The following is an 18,693-nucleotide window of genomic DNA, read 5'->3' as shown; positions in this document are numbered from 1 at the left end:
TCTTTCCCTCCGCTAAATACTCAGGACATTAAAAGCGAATTGAGATCTAATGATCTGAGTTATATTTGCCCTCTCAGAAAGCCTTCAGTATCACTTGTAATTGCCACTGATTTGTGTATCTAATATCTTTTACTTGTTTTCCCTTGGCTACTCATCACTTCATTACCTCAGACATATAGCACTAGTAGTCTTCTCTTTTCTTCAACCAAAGGGTGTCAAAGTGTAAGGCGATGGCTAACGTGACATTAAATAGGGGACTGACAAGACTAAACCTGACTAGAAGAGAAGATCTGTTGTCATAGGCTTGGACTGGAAATAAAATTTCACAAAGGAAGGATAAACATAACATTTTTTGGTATTCTCATTTTTGCCTTCAGTATTTTTACTTAAATGATAATAGTCATCTAATGTACTGCTACATCCTCACAAAATAACAAGTTTGTTACACATTAAAGATTGCTTGGAGGGAAACAAGCAAAGCCACATCTAGCTAACTTATCTCCTTCTGCATATGCTCCAGCCCACCACGTAATTCACATTTCGCTAGAAGATTTCACATTCTTTTTCAGTAACTAGCACAGTATACATCCAAAATACACAGTAATATTATCATGTCCATTCAAAATGATGTGGCAGATATCATCTCTGGCTTAACTTGCCTCTGCCTCCAAAAGCATTTCCTATAGGTTCTCCTCCTCCTTCTGCAGCAAGTTGCAGAGCTCTTTTCTCTTTGTAGAGTGTCTCATCCCCACTGGGCCACAGTGATATCACGTCCTATTCATACCATCTAATGTAGGTCACTAAGTTAGGAGTTGGTCTCTCTAAACTCACTGCGCAAGCACTGCAGAGAGGACCTCCTGAGGTGGTGGTTCAGAAGCATTCAAATGGGCTCTATTTCTGAAACATTTCTCTAGAAGAGCTGTCCTTCCCTCTGTTATGTCCACATGGTTCACTGAGGAGGAAAACCCAGGTAGATCTGTGCCTGGATGAGCAGGTAGACCAGGTGCTGAAGTTAGGCAGTGTAAATGCGCGCTACGTACTCCTTCCACGGGTCCTCCAAATGTTCCGACAATCAGCAGTGTTTATTCTTCTATGCTGTGCCATGTACCTAGGTTTATACATGATTTCTAAACTCCAGCAGTATCATTAAATGATCCCTCCTTAAAGGCCATCGTTCACTTTCGTGCTTACAAAACTTCTGACATGCTGTGACTGCTGCTTATTTCTCTGCTTCTACCTGCTTCATCATTACCTGTCTGGCTGGTAGAAACACAAACACTTCCGATCTTAAGCTTGTGAAGGAACAATCAGGGTAGGGATCATCACCTACATACATACTGGGAACTCAACCTTTAAGTGCAACACCACCAGTGTGTAAATAATAATATAATTTCACCAAAATTGATATATTTTCTTCCCCAGGTTCATGTGCAGCTTCTTTTTCCACAACGTTTTGCAATCTCATAATGCCAGATTTAGGAGTCATCCACCAAAGCATGCTATCATCTCCTCAAGTTATTTGATTATTAGTATATCTAATTTTTATCAAGCTTGGTATTTTTAAGTAAAACATACAGATTCTGTTCTTTTCTTTGGAGTCTGTCTAGCATTAAGAGGGATACCTGTCACTGTTATTAAGGAATATTTAATAGCAGCAGTATTGTCCACTCCTACAATATCCAAAACCCAATATCAAGGTATGGATGCGATCACGGGTACTCTTTCAGTAAGCTGCCAGGAGCAGTTTAGGAGATGTTAGAGCCAAGTATCGGTTAAAGGTGTCATTCTCCATTAGCCAAACATTGATCACAGGATGGAAGGTATACAAGAGGCTAGTTGAGAAAATGCATTAAATCTGACAGTTTTCTCAAAAAAAAAAAGAAAATTAACATATTCCCTCACTTTTATCTTCTTAATTAGAGATGAGGAATATAAGTCTGATGTAAGCACGACGCTGGTGGTCATTTTTATCCAGTTCTGAAGGGAAGTTAACACAGTGCACAATTATGTTGTCAACACTTACATGCAATGATATTCCCATATCTATTTTTCATTCTGTTCTCATCTTTCTTAGCTGAATCCCACGGTGCAGACTGTCCTTCAAAGAAACTCTAAAAAAGGAAAGAAAGTGACATTAAGAAAACCACGCAGCAACAGTTATATTATGGATAAATCAAGGAGAAAGGCAAACAGTACTTGCGGGTATTGTTAAAGTGTCATTTACCCAATTCTTCCATTAAGCAAAAAGATGAGTCTCCTGTTTAAATGGTGTTTATGCATAGCTCCAGATGTTACCTAAATTTGACATGAGATTATTTGTATAAAAGCAAGAAGAATTATTTACATGTGAAGTGCTATTAAACCTTTTCAAAGTTGCACGCGTGCAACACTGAGTCCTTCATTTCTGCTATCCAGATTCTCCGCGTAGTTCTCATACACACACATGAAGCGGAAGGAGCTTCACCATCAATGCTGGAGTTGCTCCCGTATTTGAGTGCAGAATTACACACTGTGCTAGCACGTTTTATTTTTGACATATCCACAAGTTTCACTTACTTCTTGGCAGATGACCTCATGGATCTAAACATATATAGGCATTTAAAAAGATCAAGATTCAGCTAATGTGTATGTGTCTTTTTTTTAAACAAAATTTTTGATACCACCAAGATGATTATTTTGTCAGAGAATAAAAATAATGTGATTTTATGAAAGATACAATCTAATATTCACCCAACCTCTGCTGTAGTTAATAAATTTAATGTACATAAGAAAGTTGAAGGTGCTTAAAATATATATTTCCATTAATAAACCACACAAGCTGCCAAAAGGGCAGCAAGCGAGTTGTTATGTCTTGTCCATCCTGTGCATTTTGTGGTCTAAAAGAGCATTTACACAATTTCTTAATTTATCCACTGTATCTGTAAGTCATATAATGCAGATGCATTTTATCATTTCCTATTGGAATATTAATCTTGTGCTAAAAATATTTAGTTGCCAAACAAACCAGTGGAATTCTATCAGGAGGATGGCCAGTCTTACCTCATGTTTTGATATTTTTACTAGAATGATCAGTAGATTAAACCTTTTTATTCAAGAGGGACATGAAGGTACATGATTTACTTTTCTGGTAACAGAACCCAAAAATGGCCCAAACTAAACAGGGAAAACCTTCGGAAGTCTGTATCTCTCTGGCAAGACCTCAACACATTCTGAGTGGTTTAAAATAGATAATGCCTATTAAATGGACTACCATTAGTGTCCTTTGTCCTCACACTTGAAATGCATTGTTGTTCAAATCTCAATGATTTCCATTAGTAAAAACCATAAAAGTCAAAATAAACCCTTGATCACTTGCTGAAGTCAATGGAACACAGGGCAGGGGCATTCAGTGTCTAAAATGAATTTTCTTTTAATAAGTTCACTAGAGTGCTGGTTTCCAATTTATGATATGGAAACTCCTGGGAATGCATGCGTTATGTTTAAAAGGTTTGTAAATAATAACTTAAGAAAAACAGAAGCCTTGTCAAAAGGCTTCAGTTTGTTTGTCCTTCATGTCTCCATGCTTCCTTAGAAAATTTTTAAAGGTTTGCAAACTGAAACGCTTAAAACGATAGTGAGAAAAATTACATAAAAAAGTTTCTCCTTAATCATGGCGTATCACCATTGGGTACAGCTCTGAGAAATGCAGATTCCTACCAGGATAGAAAAGTAGATCCCTGTAAATCCTAAAACGTTTTACAGCTTTGTGGCCGTTTGCCCACAAGGCGCCAAGGGCATCAAAAGCAAGCGAGCTCTCCCACTCCAGAGCACTCTCAACTCAGGCTGGATGGAAAATACTTTTGTAATAAGCCATACCAAACTGCATGAGGAATTGCTCTCCATGGACAAAGACCTATGTCTCAATTTCTTGCAAAGTTCACTTACTCTTAGACAACACTGGATGATGAACAATTAAACACAGTTAAAGGCAAAATAGAGATGGAAATGTTCAGCAACAAAGCTCCGAAGGCAGAAAAAACTAATCATTCATCCGTTCTAAAACTTGACCTGGTATCTTCCTCAGGATTTTGTGTTTCAGGCAGATAGACAGACTATAGAGAATTCTAGTTTTCTTACAGTCCTTCTGAGACTAGTTTACAGAATTGATCCACGAGACACCTCCCAGCGGGTGGGTTTGGGTGTAATTCACTACGCATTACATGTGCTGTTACAGAGAGAGTCCTGCTGATACAGCTTCCAAGCCTATACCTTGAAATATGGAGGCCCAAATATACTCCCAGGGACTTCTCGCTTCTCCCTGTCCCACTAATGAACTTTCACAAAATTGCTTTAAACCAATTGATTAAAGCAGATCTCTGGAGACAAGTGGGAAAGAATTGCACAGCATTGAATTCAGGGAAGATACACAATAGGCAATGTACTCGTTTGGGCAGCTCGTCTGCTTCTCATCTGCTAATGTACGGGTTCAATCTCTCCCACCTGTTTGGAACTTCTGTCAACAATGATAAGCTTAATGAGCCTTACAGATAAAATACCTCCTAGTAATATATCTGCAACATAGATAATTCCATTCTTTAGAATACATATATATCAAACCTCGCACAATAACAAAAAACAGGAGACAGATTTACATTTCTGGCTACTGCATATTGACTTCACTTTCTTTATTAAAAATGTATTCTAGAAAAAGAACTCCATACATGTACTTTTCTTTCTTTTTTTATCAATAAATTAGTAAATGAAATAAAACCTATTTCATAGGGAAAATAGACGTAATTTATGTAGAACCATTTTTCTTTTTAATTCACTTTGGGATACACACAGCTATTTCAGTGAGAAGTGTACAGAAGAGATAATTTGAAGGAAGAGGTATTACAGTTCAAAAGCATAAAAAGAAACAGTTATTGTAAAAGACAGCTGGAGTGTCATTTCCTAAATTCCCCATGTGCTGCCATTACACAAACCGCAACAGAACGATAATCCACAATGAATTATAAGGAGAAATCCCATTTGTCCCCCAAGTAAGGAACAGAGCAGATACCTCATAACAGATGATCTGTCAAGATCCTTCCTTACTTGTAAGAAATATATGTTTCATTACAGAAATTTTTTTAATGTCTTTCCCGACATATCACTCTCCAGGGAGACTGCTGCACAGCAGCCCACACATTATCTTAGTGGCTATTCATTATAATTCATCCTTAACAGTTTCTTAAAAATGTGGACTATTAGGAAGAAATATGACCCCAAACAACTCCATTCCACCAAATGTCTGGCAAGGGCAATGGAGAACTGAAAATGAGTGTAGGACATTTCTCAAATCATTTAAAATAAGTATTTCTTTTACTCAAATCACACAAAGCACTGGCTACCCAGCCTCCATGATCTACTTGAAAAATGAAACACTTCAAGCCAGCTGTTGTTACAGCAGACATTTCAGTACGCAATGACAACTGTCATTCTGTTATTAGAAAATATTTCAATACTCGGGATAAAACAGTTTCTGAAAAACCCTGAATTATACAGAACCGCTGCACATGCAAGATGAGAACTGGTCAGTGATGCAGCAGCGGGATCATCTTATGATGAATGTGAAGCTTTTGCTTGCTTTAACTCAGTGCTGCACTGGTTTCCATTAAAAATTAAATATTTGCCAAGGGCTAATTCACTGTGACCCTCAGACTAGAAAATAACTGCAATATCTCAAACGAGAGGGGAAGATAATCATTGCAAATACAGATTTTTTTTAAATTATTCCCTTTCCTCATTTAAAATTCATAAGACCAGAAAATATTGGAAAGGACCTACATAAAAGTACAGTTTGAAGAGGCTGGAATGTGGTGACTAGGGTGAGATCTTCAGTATATAATTTGTAGCTATGTTGATTGTCATTTTTGGCAACTCACCTTCCATCCTAGATTTTCGTGCTTCAAATTAAGGATAGTAAAAAAAATTTATCTTTGTAAGCACTTTAAGATCTCCAAATGTGAAGAGTTGAGTGGAATTACTATTTTTATTATAAATCCAAAGCCAAGCAGCAACTTTTTAAAAAAATACTTCATAGTTGCTAGGTGACAACAGTGTAGTCTCCTACGATGTCATTTACAAATGCAAGCTCTTACAAGCAAAGAAATGAGAAGTTAAGGACATCATAAATCTTGCTCTGCCTACTTAATACGCAAGAATGTTATTCACAGGTACAAAGAAATGCATATTCCACTGTATAACAATCTTAAGTTTGATTTGTGGATTTGTTTTTAAATGACTCTTTATGATGTCTGACCTTCTCAATTGACCCTAAGTTTGTCCACTGATAACATCCATTTTTCCACTGCTATTTCTAGATAACCAGATTAAGATGTACTTTTGCAAAATGAGTAATTTGACCTATTCAGTTATAAATGCCTCTGGATTTGTTTTTACGCTATATACAGAGAGTTACACACACTGTCTACTTGAGGTCAGACTGGACAACTAACAGTGGTTCTAATGGAGGTCCTTCTCTAAACTCAATTAGCTATAGAAAAAAATTACATTTCTATCACAGGTCCTTTGAGTTGCAGCTAAGTTAGATGCCTAAAATGCCCTGAATTGGACAGTGAAGACACATCACTAGTTTTACCTAAATATACCACCCTTTACTACTGCTGTGTCCACTTGATATGTGGAGATTACAGATGGAAAACTATACATCCTTTAAACTCTGAGTTAAGACCCTAGTGTTGCATTAGACTTCTCTTTGTATTTACAAACCCTAGCAAATACATTTTATTTTTAGCAAGTCCACAAATGTTTGGAGGACAAGGATCTTCAGACTCATTTAATGAACAGTCCAAGATATATGAGTATAGTAAATCTGTCAGTTCAATGCTTTGTCAGTATTCAGAATCTGCAAAATATCTGGCATGTGAGGATGTTTCTGTTACTTAACAACATTAACTCCTTTTTTAAACAGAAAATTGAAATAATCACATTCAGTTTGTTGATAACTGAGTATTTAGATTGTTAAGGAATTAAGAAGGAAGAGTCATTGACAGTTACGTTAAAGAAATCTGCAGAGAGGTCCAAGCTATGAAACAACATTTTTAATCTTCTAGTCACTTTGAGGAAAGATTTTATCATTGGAAATGCATCACCTGCAAGTAATAGATCACCCCAAGTGTTTGTGAGCAGTGGTAAAAGATTTCACAGATGGCAATCCACTGTATGCAAGCAGCTCTTCATACTTCAATCATTGCTTTGGTCACTGAAAGCATTTGTGAATGACAGCGTGCCACTAGAGAATATATTCACCATCAGTTTGTTCTTCTCTGTCAGCTTCAATCACTGAGAATTATGTCCAGTTTTCGGGTGGGGGAATTTTAAAAAACATTTAAAAAACATTTTACTACGCCTGCCCTTGAAAACTGTCTGTTGCAAGAGCCAATGTGAAAATCTATCTAATCAATGTAAACTGCCTTCAGCAGTTATAAAGCACTTACCAGTGTGTTACTATAATCTAGGTCTGAACATGGAAGAAAAAAAAAAGATAAAGACAGTTGCAAATAGAATATATTGATGTTATCGCCAAAACTCCCTCATTCTGTTTGGAATTTTTTTGAAAAATTAGGCTGATAGTTTACATAAAGTTTTCTAAGTGTGAGATAAAAGGCACAGATCAGCTAAAAGCAGATACACAGCTATAGACCAACATACAGCAACTCTCTAATATTGTTCCTGATGCTCCTTTATGTAGCTGTGCCATTGTGAACTGATGTTAAAAAAAAAAAAGGAACCATCCATTCATAAAGTCTTGCATAGGCAGAGGTAGGAAACAGCGTCTTTTCCTTCTCAGATGCATTTAGATTAGTCTACATTACCCACAAGAAGAAGACTAAGAAAGCAAAAGTTCTTCTGGTCTTTTGAGACACTAAACATCATAGTCGCTGCCTACGGTAAATGTTGAAATGGAAGGGGAACGGTTACCTCCCCCACGGACTAACTAGCATGACTTAACATTCAGATTTCAAAAAAAAAAAAAGGACTAAAACCACATGGTAAGACAAAATCTGGTACTAATTCTATCATTGTATTGCTGTGCTCATTTTTCAGTGGCAAGACGCTTTCAATTAGTGTATTTTCTAATACATTTGTATTTTGAAAGTCCCAGGCTTTGGTGGTCCCTGGAGAGCTGCCCAGTTTAGTCAAGCTAGAGCTGCATAATGAAAACCTATTAAAATGATTGAACTGCTCTGGCATGGTATCTTTAATGACACAGATACTTGTAGCAGTTAGCACGAGTTAGCTCGAGTTGACAACAGCGTTAGCACATGCACATGAAATTTAGTTAACACTATAGGATAAGGGAGTAGCTCAGTTATAAGACTACAGAAGTAACTTAAGTGAAAGTGACTTGGCAGTCACTGTGAGAGTTGTGAAGGTGATGAACACCTTCAGGAATAGCAGATCTTGAGTGTCGGACACGGTGAAAGCTAGATTTTAGGCACCAAATGCATTTGAACAAGATAAACAAGACTTAGGTATTCTTTGCTGCCCATTCCTATACCTGACAGTGTCCTGGGTTGCTCGGGGAGAGGACCTAGAGGACAAGGGAGGAGGTCCTCTGAGAGACACTGCAGGAGAACACATGGCATGGCTGGAACCACCGCACAGACCCACCCAACTTTTCTCCTGGACTGTGTCCTCTCCTGTGGAACGGGGAAGTCATGCAATTTGTAAAAGTGGATATATCTGTGATTGAAAGATTTTGGTAGCAGAGTACATTTAGTCTCCAGTGACCAACTGTCATTTGGTCTTAAATCATGACAGTACTGCAAAAGAGAGTGTCCTGGCATACTTCTATAGTAACTAACAAAGAATCACGTTCTGTATATTTTTTTAAACCAACCTATTTATGAGATCTATTGATGTTATTTCTTATCTTGCTATCTAACGCTGCCATACCTGAAGTTCACTTGTACAATTCAACAGCAGGTTTTTTTTCTTTATAGATTCTGCAGAGTGGTCTAAAAATTATTTAGATAACCTAGTTTCAATAGGCTTTCAGAGCCATTTCCATTTTACCTACTTAAGTTTTAAAAACTCCATTACTTTCATTCCTTTAAAATTCTTTAAGACTTCCGTATAAGGAAAGATTTTAGAAATACGATGAAATGTGAATTAGCAAGACGACTGCAATAGAATATACAATTAAAATTCTAATTTAGAAACTTAGTCCCTGGCATACTAGATAGCAATAACTTAACCTCATTAATCTTCCTGATTTATCTCCAGCAGAAAAATATAGTATGTTGATGGGATTTTATGATCCTTTTTTTATAGGAAGGACTCTCTGGGTACAATATGCACACTTGCACTGTAACTGATGTGCAGGGTATATTATTTTCAACTTGGGTGTGAAAAAAATTAAAGTTGGTCTCAAGCAGTGCTTATTTCCTCTCATGAAAATATATTTCCTACTTTTGGAGGATTTAACAAATAGTTTTCATGTAAAGCCTGTGGGACTGTCATATCTCCCTATTCCTCACCCACTCTCTTTTAACACAATATGTAATTAAAGTTTTGCTCACAACTATCATACCTTGTACACTCTCAAGAAGATAGTGAACTTGAGCAACACGCATGACTGTAATGTCTGTACACACAAAGTGAAAGAACACAGGCTACACTGAATACCAAATACTTCTGTGCTTTGACAGGAAATCTCTTTTTGGGAAATACAGACATTGATGATCACATAGGCACTATCCATCCTTTTGTGAACAAAATTATCCACTTCATTATTCAGTACCTCTGTTATCTCCCTGCTTCATCCCTATGTTGTTCCAAACGATGTAATTACACGTGTTAATTGCACACTACATGAGTAAAAAACGGTGCATTGTTATTTACTTCTTAATAAGAATTCCTAGTTACTAAGACACAGGTATTTATGCAAAAGGGGCAGGACTCAAGATTACACACAGTGCACTGAATATGTGGATAAGGGTTTTAAGATAAATTCTAAGTTGACTTTTTTATACCGTCTTCAGAAGGGTAACATGTAAATACCTCAAATGACTTGGACAGAAGGAAAATACTTCACGTGATCACTATGACGTGGTTTGAATGAGGCCAAAAAGGAGATGTATCTTAAGATATTGGGTGAAGGCAGAGACATCAACTCTGAGCTGATGCAAGTATCCAAAGTACCATTACAACCATCTAACTATGACTTAATTCAGATAAGTTAACAACACATCATTATCATTATTATTTTTTTTTGTTGTTGTTATCGCTATTATTATTGATGATGATGATGATAATGTGCCTCTTTGGCCCGCATCTTTGAAAACTTGCCTCACTCCTGTATTAGAAGATAAGGTATCCAAAGTAGCTATTGGCTGCCAAATTATCAGCGTAATCACTCCTGGTTCCAATGTCACAGTGCTAACTTCTGGTGCTGTTTTGTTGCAGTTGTTTTACAAGTGGCCACAATGACAGACGCCTACAACTTCCACACTGAGCAAGTTGCCACATTGCTGTTAATGGTGCCACAGGCTTTGATTTTTTTGCATCACAGATCTGCGCTATTTGCTAAAACTCCTTGAGACTTCCCGTTGAGTAAGCTTTGCAAAAGAAAGGAAATTACATCCTAGCAGTGGTTTTCTCCGATTCCTCTTTCCTCTTGGCTGCAACTCTGCTTCTCATTTCCTTTCCCTCTGTTTGGAGTCGCTTAAATTTACATAAGGATACCTGTATGCCTGTGCATTGCTACTCTATTAGAATTTGGAAAACTGCGGGTTTGTCTCTTTTTGTTTTTTGTTTACAATTTTTGATCAAGAAACCTTTCTGCCAAGCAAAACATTCCTTCCACAATACTACTTAGAATTCAGAAGTACATCACTCCTAGATTTTCTCTGTTGAACTCAGAATGTTAGCAGGCAGGTGGATTCTACAAAGTGTTTTTAGGTACCTTAGAGCTTTGAGAATATTATTTTGGATCTTTTTGTGCACTTTAAATTTTAATTCAAAAACTAATAGAAGATTTAAATATTTCTTCTGAGTCTAGCTCATTTTTCCTCCAAAAGATTAGCACTATGATATTTGATTTACTTTACAAATAATAAAAGCTTGCTCCAGGGAATGGTTTCAAAGAGCTAATGAAATGTTATTAAAGCAGAGCATAAAGATACAATGTGCCATCAAAAAAGCAGGCAAGAACTACAGTATTTTTTCTTCCTATAGTAAAGAGAAGAGTTTGCAATTGGTTTAAAATATAACACGAAAGGAAAAAAAAAATAAAAAAGGAAAATGAAAAATACAGAGAAAGAGAGAAAAAAGAGAGAGAAGACACAAACATATTTTTGGTCATCAGAAGAAAAACAATTGTGTGCATTTAATTGAATTAGTAAGCTTTGCGTTGTAGTCCTTATAACTTTCTGTTCACTCATGTTTTATGTAGTGATTGATGAGAGCTACTCCACTCATTGCCTAAGTATGCTATGTAAGGCAAAAAACAAAGCTTAAGGATTCCAACAAACTCTCTGAAGTAAGTGGATAATACTTATTTTCCACGGCAAAATACCTTCCATGACTTGATTGACACTGTAGGCCAGGACACTACTCCTTGAGCAACTATATTATTTGAAGAGGTACTATTTATTTAATAACCGTGCACTTCTGTCATCTGCTTGCTGAAGATTATTTCTAATAAGAGGTGATCAACACTGAACTAGTGGACGCATACGCTGATAAGAAAGGTGACTTCTGACACAGTTCTAGCTAATCCAGTAATATTTTTGCCTGATTTTATCTGAATAAATCATTGTAATTGAGACAGTGTGCTGAGCTTAGAATTCACAAGAACTGTCTGACTCTTTAAATTATCAGCTGACCCGAGCACAGAAAACGTGATAACATCTTCAAATCCCCTGTAAAGACAAGCTGTTTCTGATTTAGAGCCGTGCAATCTGGAAAAGCCTTGAACGTAACAAAATTCCCTGAAGCAACAGAAAACAGCATGTGGAGAAACGAAACAAAAGCAAACAAATGTTGAATTTGAAAAGTGAACAAAACCCCTCCTATCTTCATCCAAGTTGTAATGTACACACAACTGATCTAACCTTTCAGAAGTGATAAAGCACCCCTCAGATTTTGCTCACTAAGTGAGCCTCAAGGGTTTTTGTGAGTCTATCTAGGCCGCTCTAGTTAATATAGTTTGGATAGAAGATAAGAAAGAAACAAAGCTCACATAATAAGATTTTAATTCTGCTACAGGGCGACACTGACATTGTATTAAACAACAAGATAAAAGCCAGAGTACACTGGTGTGCACAGGTGGAACACAAATATTTTGCACACTGCTTTTTTTGCCAGTGGATAAGATAGTACTTTTCAAGGGAAGCAAGAGTAGTAGGGTAGGCTAAAATAGATAAGGGTCTACTTGCAATGCCCTTTCAAAAAAAGGATAGCACTTCATTGTGCTGGTTCATTACATTTTTTGATCTTCACAGGAAACTTTGGTGCCTCAATGTCTGCTTTGCTTGTTTGCAAATAGGCTATTTGCTAGTGTATATAAAGACAACCATTCATTCCTCTAGGCTTGACTTTTAGCCCAGCATTTTCCTTGTGCTAAAGAAAAAGATCTCCTTCTATCTAAAGCTACGTGTCTACTTCCCACTTTTCCTGGCTGGCATCCACTCCCCGTGCCTATCGTTTGCTACACTGTTCTGCTCAGGGGAGAGCAGTAACGGGTCACAGCAGAGCTGCAGCGACGGCACCTCCTGCCACTTCACTCTTGAAAATTCCTGGCTCCAGCTTTTTAACATTATGTTTCCGTTTCCCAGATATCCCTCTGCAGGCGCTCACTCTGTGATTGTTCCCTGCCAATCATCTTCCCTTTGGACAACTACACACTTACTGGAAAGGAGTGGGTGGGTAAAAACTGAAAAAAAATGCTGTTGGCTTTAGACGATTCCACAGCTCTCTGAGAAACTATTGAAAGAATAACACAGAGTATTTAAGAGCATATAAAGATAATCAGCATAAAAATAGTAGCGGTAGTAATGGGATTGACAATGATGACAAGCGTTGCTGTCAACTGTTAACCTAATCATTTTTAGCACGCTCACTGCATACTGACAGACAGCGCTTCAATACAGCCCCAAGACTACTTGTTAAAATGAAGAGTGTCTGGTTAGGCACACTAATGAATAGCAGCAGCTCACCAACCTGAATTGTCCTATTTTGATGTTTGAAATGTATATGCAGCACTTTCTAATTCCAAGAGAGGTATCCCTGCAGCAGTTTATCAACTAGGCTTAAAACCAGACAATTCAAATATATAATACATGGGATCACAGGCTACCCAAATGACCCAGACTCAGCTAATGGATAAAGTGAAGTGAAAGTACTCTGGTTTAACAATGAGGGAGGGGCAAAAGAGGTTGCTGTCCCTAAAGACTGTCACTTCAGGACCACTTCTGCACCATTAAGCTAACATCAGATATACAGTACTAGTATTTTGTCAATGCAAAAGTACAAGCGTACCATATACAAGTGACAGTTTCACCATGGCATGTATCCACAGGAGCTTCCCAATGGACATTTGGATTGTCCAATTCTATTTCCATGTAATCAGCTAGTATATTACTGATGGCTGAGAAAGAAACTTTCAGAGAGCTTTAAGAAGTCGTCTAAACTTGTATTGACCTTGTGTAACACAGTGGAGATCTCTGAATATCCCAGTGCAAATGTCCCTTCTTCCTACTTATTTATCACTCACACAGCATACATTCAGGGAATACACTCTGCAGGAGAAATAAGTACTAGGCTAACTAACAGAAATAATCAAATCTCCAGGAATGAAGATGGAGATGGCAATATGAGTGCCCACTTACAGGGCAGATGTTATACAAGGATGTCTCTCTCTACACTAATTTGGTAATGCTTTGTACCTGCTATACACAAGGAAGAGCACAGTTTAGCAAATTAACAAGCCAAATGTAATATTCACAGAAAACACCCCTCCCCCACCCCACCCCCCCTGAAAAGGGAAGAAAAGTACAATTGTTTGACCGGAGACTCTTTTTTCCGAAGGACAATATGGTGAGGACATGACGGTGAGTTGTTTATGGAGTAAGGGAGCTAACTGCAAAGTTACCAAGTCTATGTAACACAAATGGATTATGAAGTAAGAAGCTTAAACAAATAAAGGGATAGTCATGAAGATAAAACAGAGCAAAATATTGTTTACGTTCACAGTTTTAAGAACAGAAAAGGAATAATCAAAGTTCTGCACTTAGATCACACCCATGACATTATTCTGTAGATTTTTTCCTGATGTGCAGGACCCTTGTGAACATGTCACCTAGCTACTCTTATGTTCAGATTCTGATCTTGCTGAGTATCAAAACAATTCTTCAGTAATGAAGACTGAGGTTTAACGACTTGATGTATAATTTTGTTTTTTGCAATCTGCTTCTTCATTTTCTCTTTTGCATAAACTGAGGAAAATACAGCAATTTATCAGCTCTCCGAAGACATTTCAAGATTTATATACATTGCAGCTCTACATTTTTATTCTACATTTCCTTTCATTAGAACACTGCACTCAAGCTAGATTAATTGAGGCAAGCCAACATTATAAAAGCTCTGATGAATAGCAGCAGATGCCTTTATTCTCTGCATTCCTCCATAAAACAAAACTTTTAAAAATTTGAATCTCTATATAAATATTTCCCTTACAAGACAATACAAAGATTCCAGGCATCTGTCTCTCATTAAGCCAATTACTAGTTGCTTAAAATAACCCAATAAAGTCCATATTTATCAGATTTCTTATTAATAAAAGTATTGTTAGACTCTATGCGCCGAATTCCACCAAGGACACCAGAGAAAACAATGAAGAGTGAGCTAGATGGACAAGAGGGGTTTGGCACTGAAGCATTCCCACCCCGACACTTGGTGGAAGTTCCAACTTTGAGACAAACACCCACTTAAACAACAGGGGAAGACTTACTGCTATGAGACGTGAGCTCAGTGGGGACTAGACTTCCAGCTGAAGTACTAGGGAGGACATATACTAGGGACTATACAGCTGGGGTGCTAGGGAGGTCATTATTGGGTCGTATCTTGATTAACAGATGCATTAATGACCTGGATGATGGGGCAGAGTGCACTCTCAGGAAGTTTGTGGCAACACCAAATTGGGAGGAGTGGCTGATGTGCCAGAGGGTTGTGCTGCCATCCAGAGGGGCCTCACAAGGCTGGAGAAATGGGCTGGCAGGAACCTCTTGAAGTTCAACAGAGAGAACTGCAAAGTCCTGTACCTGCGGATAAACAGCCCCGGGCATCAGTACAGGCTGTTGGTTTGACTGGCTGGAAAACAGCTTTGTAGAAAAGGACCTGGAGGTCCTAGTGGATACCAGGATGAAGCTGAGCCAGCAATGTGCTCTTGCAGGAAAGAATGCCAATGGTATCCTGGGCTGCATTAGGAGGAGTGTTGCCAGCAGGTCAAAGGAGGTGATCCTTCCCCTCTGCTCAGCACTGGTGAGGCCACAGCTGGAGGGTCCAGTTCTGGGCTCTCCACTACAACAGAGACATAGTCATACTGGAGAGAGTTCACCAAAGGGCCAGGAAGATGATGAAGGGATTGGAGCATCTCTCCTACGAGGAAAGGCTGAGAAAGCTGGGACTGCTCAGCTTCGAGCAGAGAAAAGTCAAGGAGATCTTATCAACATCTATAAATACCCAAAGGGAGGGTGGAAAGAGGACAGAGCCAGGCTCTTTCCAGTGGTGCTCAGTGACAGGACTAGAGGCAATGGGCACAACCTGAAGCACAGGATGTTCCCTCTGAACATCAGGAAACAGTTTTTCCCTGTGAGGATGACTGGGCACCAGCACAGGTTGCCCAGGGAGGTTGTAGAGTCTCCATCTTTGGAGATATTCAAATGCTTTCTGGACATGGTCCTGGGCAACTGGCTCTGGGTGGCCCTGCTTGAGCAGGGGGTGTTGAAACAGATGACCTACAGAGGGCTCTTCCAACCTCAGCTATTCTGTGACTCTGTGATATGGGTTGGAAAAATCCCTTAGGGTCACTGGTATTAATCTTGAGGGAGTAGGGGAGCACCGATTTCCACTGAGAACTCTCAGAAACAGATACTTCTCCTGGAATTGCATACTATGTCCCAACTTCTTTTAATGTTGGATACAGGAGTCATTTGAATGCAGACTGTGGTACTGAAATTTTACCTGACAGCTCAGTGATTAGGACACCTTCCCAACACTAGCGATTTGCTGGACATGGGACATGGTATTCTTTAAAATTAGGTTTCAGCCCAAATTGCATCGAAACTAGAAATATCCTGGAATTACCTAACATAAGTTAAAAGAAAAAAGTTGTCTTCCAAAACAAAATAGGCTTCTGGGACACTAGCATGGTAAAAATAGTCAAGTTAGTAAAAGACAGTATGATACTAAAAGACAGTAAAACTGATTCAGGGTCACTGAACCTTAAACTTTGGTTTTCTCCAACACTTTTAATATCCCACTGCTAACAACATTTAAGGCTCCAGGAGAAAAAATTTAGTAGCTGTAAACTGCCTGGATTTAGTGCAAATCCATCAATGTAACATGCTGGGTCCCATGTCCCACTCTGGCTCCCTACCCAGCCCTAAGCCAATCTCTTGTAAGCTGAATCTTAGTTCCATAAAAATATGTTTAAAAGTATATCTGAGACAGTTTACCCCAAAACTATGGTTTGCTTTATTCATGTTAGGTAGCTGAATTTGGACATTATCATTCTTGGTAACTTCACTGCAGTCATAATAGCTGGCATCTAAACTTGTCATATCAGTTGAAATGCAAATACTTGATCTGATACCAGATCAAACTTGAATTTTGGCATAAACCAAGGTAACTTTTCTGTTTTTCATTAGAAGATGCTGAAAATTTTCTAGGCGTGGGCAGAACTGAATGGTGAATGGAGTACTTCATTGCTTTATGCACATGCATTTTCAGCTTTTTAAAATGTGGTATCTATTAGTGGCATTAAAAATAGTACTTTCTGTTGCATATTTTTTCCCTTTTCTCCATGGAAATTGAGAAAAAAGCAATTTTTTTTTTTGCTTTTGTATATTATTGCACTACTAAGCTTGAGCACTCCAACACATTACTCCTCCACACTTAAACAGTCATATGGGTAGCACCATTCAAATCTTTCAAGGCACCAAAAAAATCACGTTACTATTAAACTTCTAGATTAGCCAGTCAGGTTTCCAGGGACTCTGGCACTTGCTATTCTGCAAAACTGGGGAAACAGGACACATGAACAAGTGACATTTTCCTCCCTCGATCCCAGAGACACAGAGTCACTACCCTTGCGTAACTCCTTCCCACAGCTGTTTCCGCAGCACACCTTCTCTACCGTTTTTCGGGGAGGGGGGGGGTGTGAAAGAAGAATGCTGCTAGCTGAAACCCGGCCCTGTCCTGCCTGCGGCACTCAGGAGGAGGACGTGGCAATGGCAGAACCTGGGTGAGAGATGCAGGGTAGGTCTGGGCTGGACGAGGTAGGGAAGCATAAAAATTGTGGCATACCTTAACGTGTTGCTCAGCATCACCTTCACTGAAGGCAGAATCACTGTTCCACACTATCTCCGTGCTTTCACATACTCCTGGAATAGCTATGGGACTATGAATGTTGCACCTTACCCTCCTGTGGGAGTCAGCAGGGGAGTAGTGAGGTCCCCACATCTAGCAGGGGATGTAGCAAAAGTGTCGTGGTTTAGGATTTATCTGTGGGAAAGCTTCCCACTGTCAGAAGGAGTGCTTCTGGGGAATGAGTATAGATATTAAACACAAGAAGACCTCTGTTCCAGCGTGTAGGTAGATAAAAGTTTAGTAGTTTCACTTGTTTCTTGTCCCTTGGAATAGGGCTACTTTAAAAAGATCCAACCTGATCCCTTATAAGATATTTAAGTCAATCCCACTGTAGCATACTTGAGCAAAATGAAAACATACTCCTAGTTATGTCAACAGGAAAGATATTTGTTTCCCAACCCGGCTGTCCTTCTACCTCAGCCATGTTTAGAAATCGATTGATGGCAGAATCACAGTGTTTTGAAAAAATGTCACCAAAAAATAACAAACACATAGTCTCAGTAACAAGAAATAAAAAGCAATCCACAAAAGACTTAAACTTTACAGAAGCCCTAAATGCTGCAGATAGCATGGCCTTTTTTAGCTTGCTTTGTGTGCCAGAGACACATATGCTTAGTAAATATCAGTAAAATAAACACAAATGCTGTGCAAAGAACTGACAAATGGAGGGAAAATATGTCAATCTCTAACCAGATCTACAATTAAACATATAAAAAGCATGAGCAATTTATGTGATTTTCCTTGGATTCAAACGTTTTTGTATGTTCTAGCTACTGTCGGTTCTATAGACTTGATTCACAATGTAACCATCAAAACGTAAAATTCAAGCTGGTGATGTTGTAAAAGAAGAGACAATTAAAAAGTCAGTAGTAAAACTGAAATGTGTATAAAACTACTAGCAAAGCAGCAAGACACCGAATTTGCTTAGATTGGAAATGTTTTCCCCAGTGCAAAACCAAAGCAAATGCTTTGGTATGGTTTGGAAGCTCAACCTGTTCAATTTCAAAATTCATATAACTGTCCCCCTTTTGCTCTCCAAAAGGCGAGAAGTGG

The 18,693-nt window shown here is 38.4% G+C and overlaps 1 protein-coding gene across 1 annotated transcript in view; it reads right to left on the bottom strand.

Moving 5' to 3' along the window:
• The window catches only part of PTPRM (protein tyrosine phosphatase, receptor type, M), a 379,063-nt gene that overhangs the window by 59,940 nt on the left and 300,430 nt on the right, over positions 1–18,693 (bottom strand). Inside the window, exon 22 of the mRNA XM_009879983.1 lies at positions 2,024–2,111. Coding sequence (XP_009878285.1) covers positions 2,024–2,111 — 88 coding nt within the window. The remainder of the gene's footprint in view (positions 1–2,023; positions 2,112–18,693) is intronic.

This window comes from Charadrius vociferus, unplaced genomic scaffold, assembly GCF_000708025.1.
Source record: "Charadrius vociferus isolate BGI_N301 unplaced genomic scaffold, ASM70802v2 scaffold202, whole genome shotgun sequence".
In the NCBI taxonomy this organism is placed as follows: domain Eukaryota; kingdom Metazoa; phylum Chordata; class Aves; order Charadriiformes; family Charadriidae; genus Charadrius; species Charadrius vociferus.
Note: the sequence above shows the minus strand (reverse complement) of the source record. Positions and strands in the feature narration are given on the sequence as shown.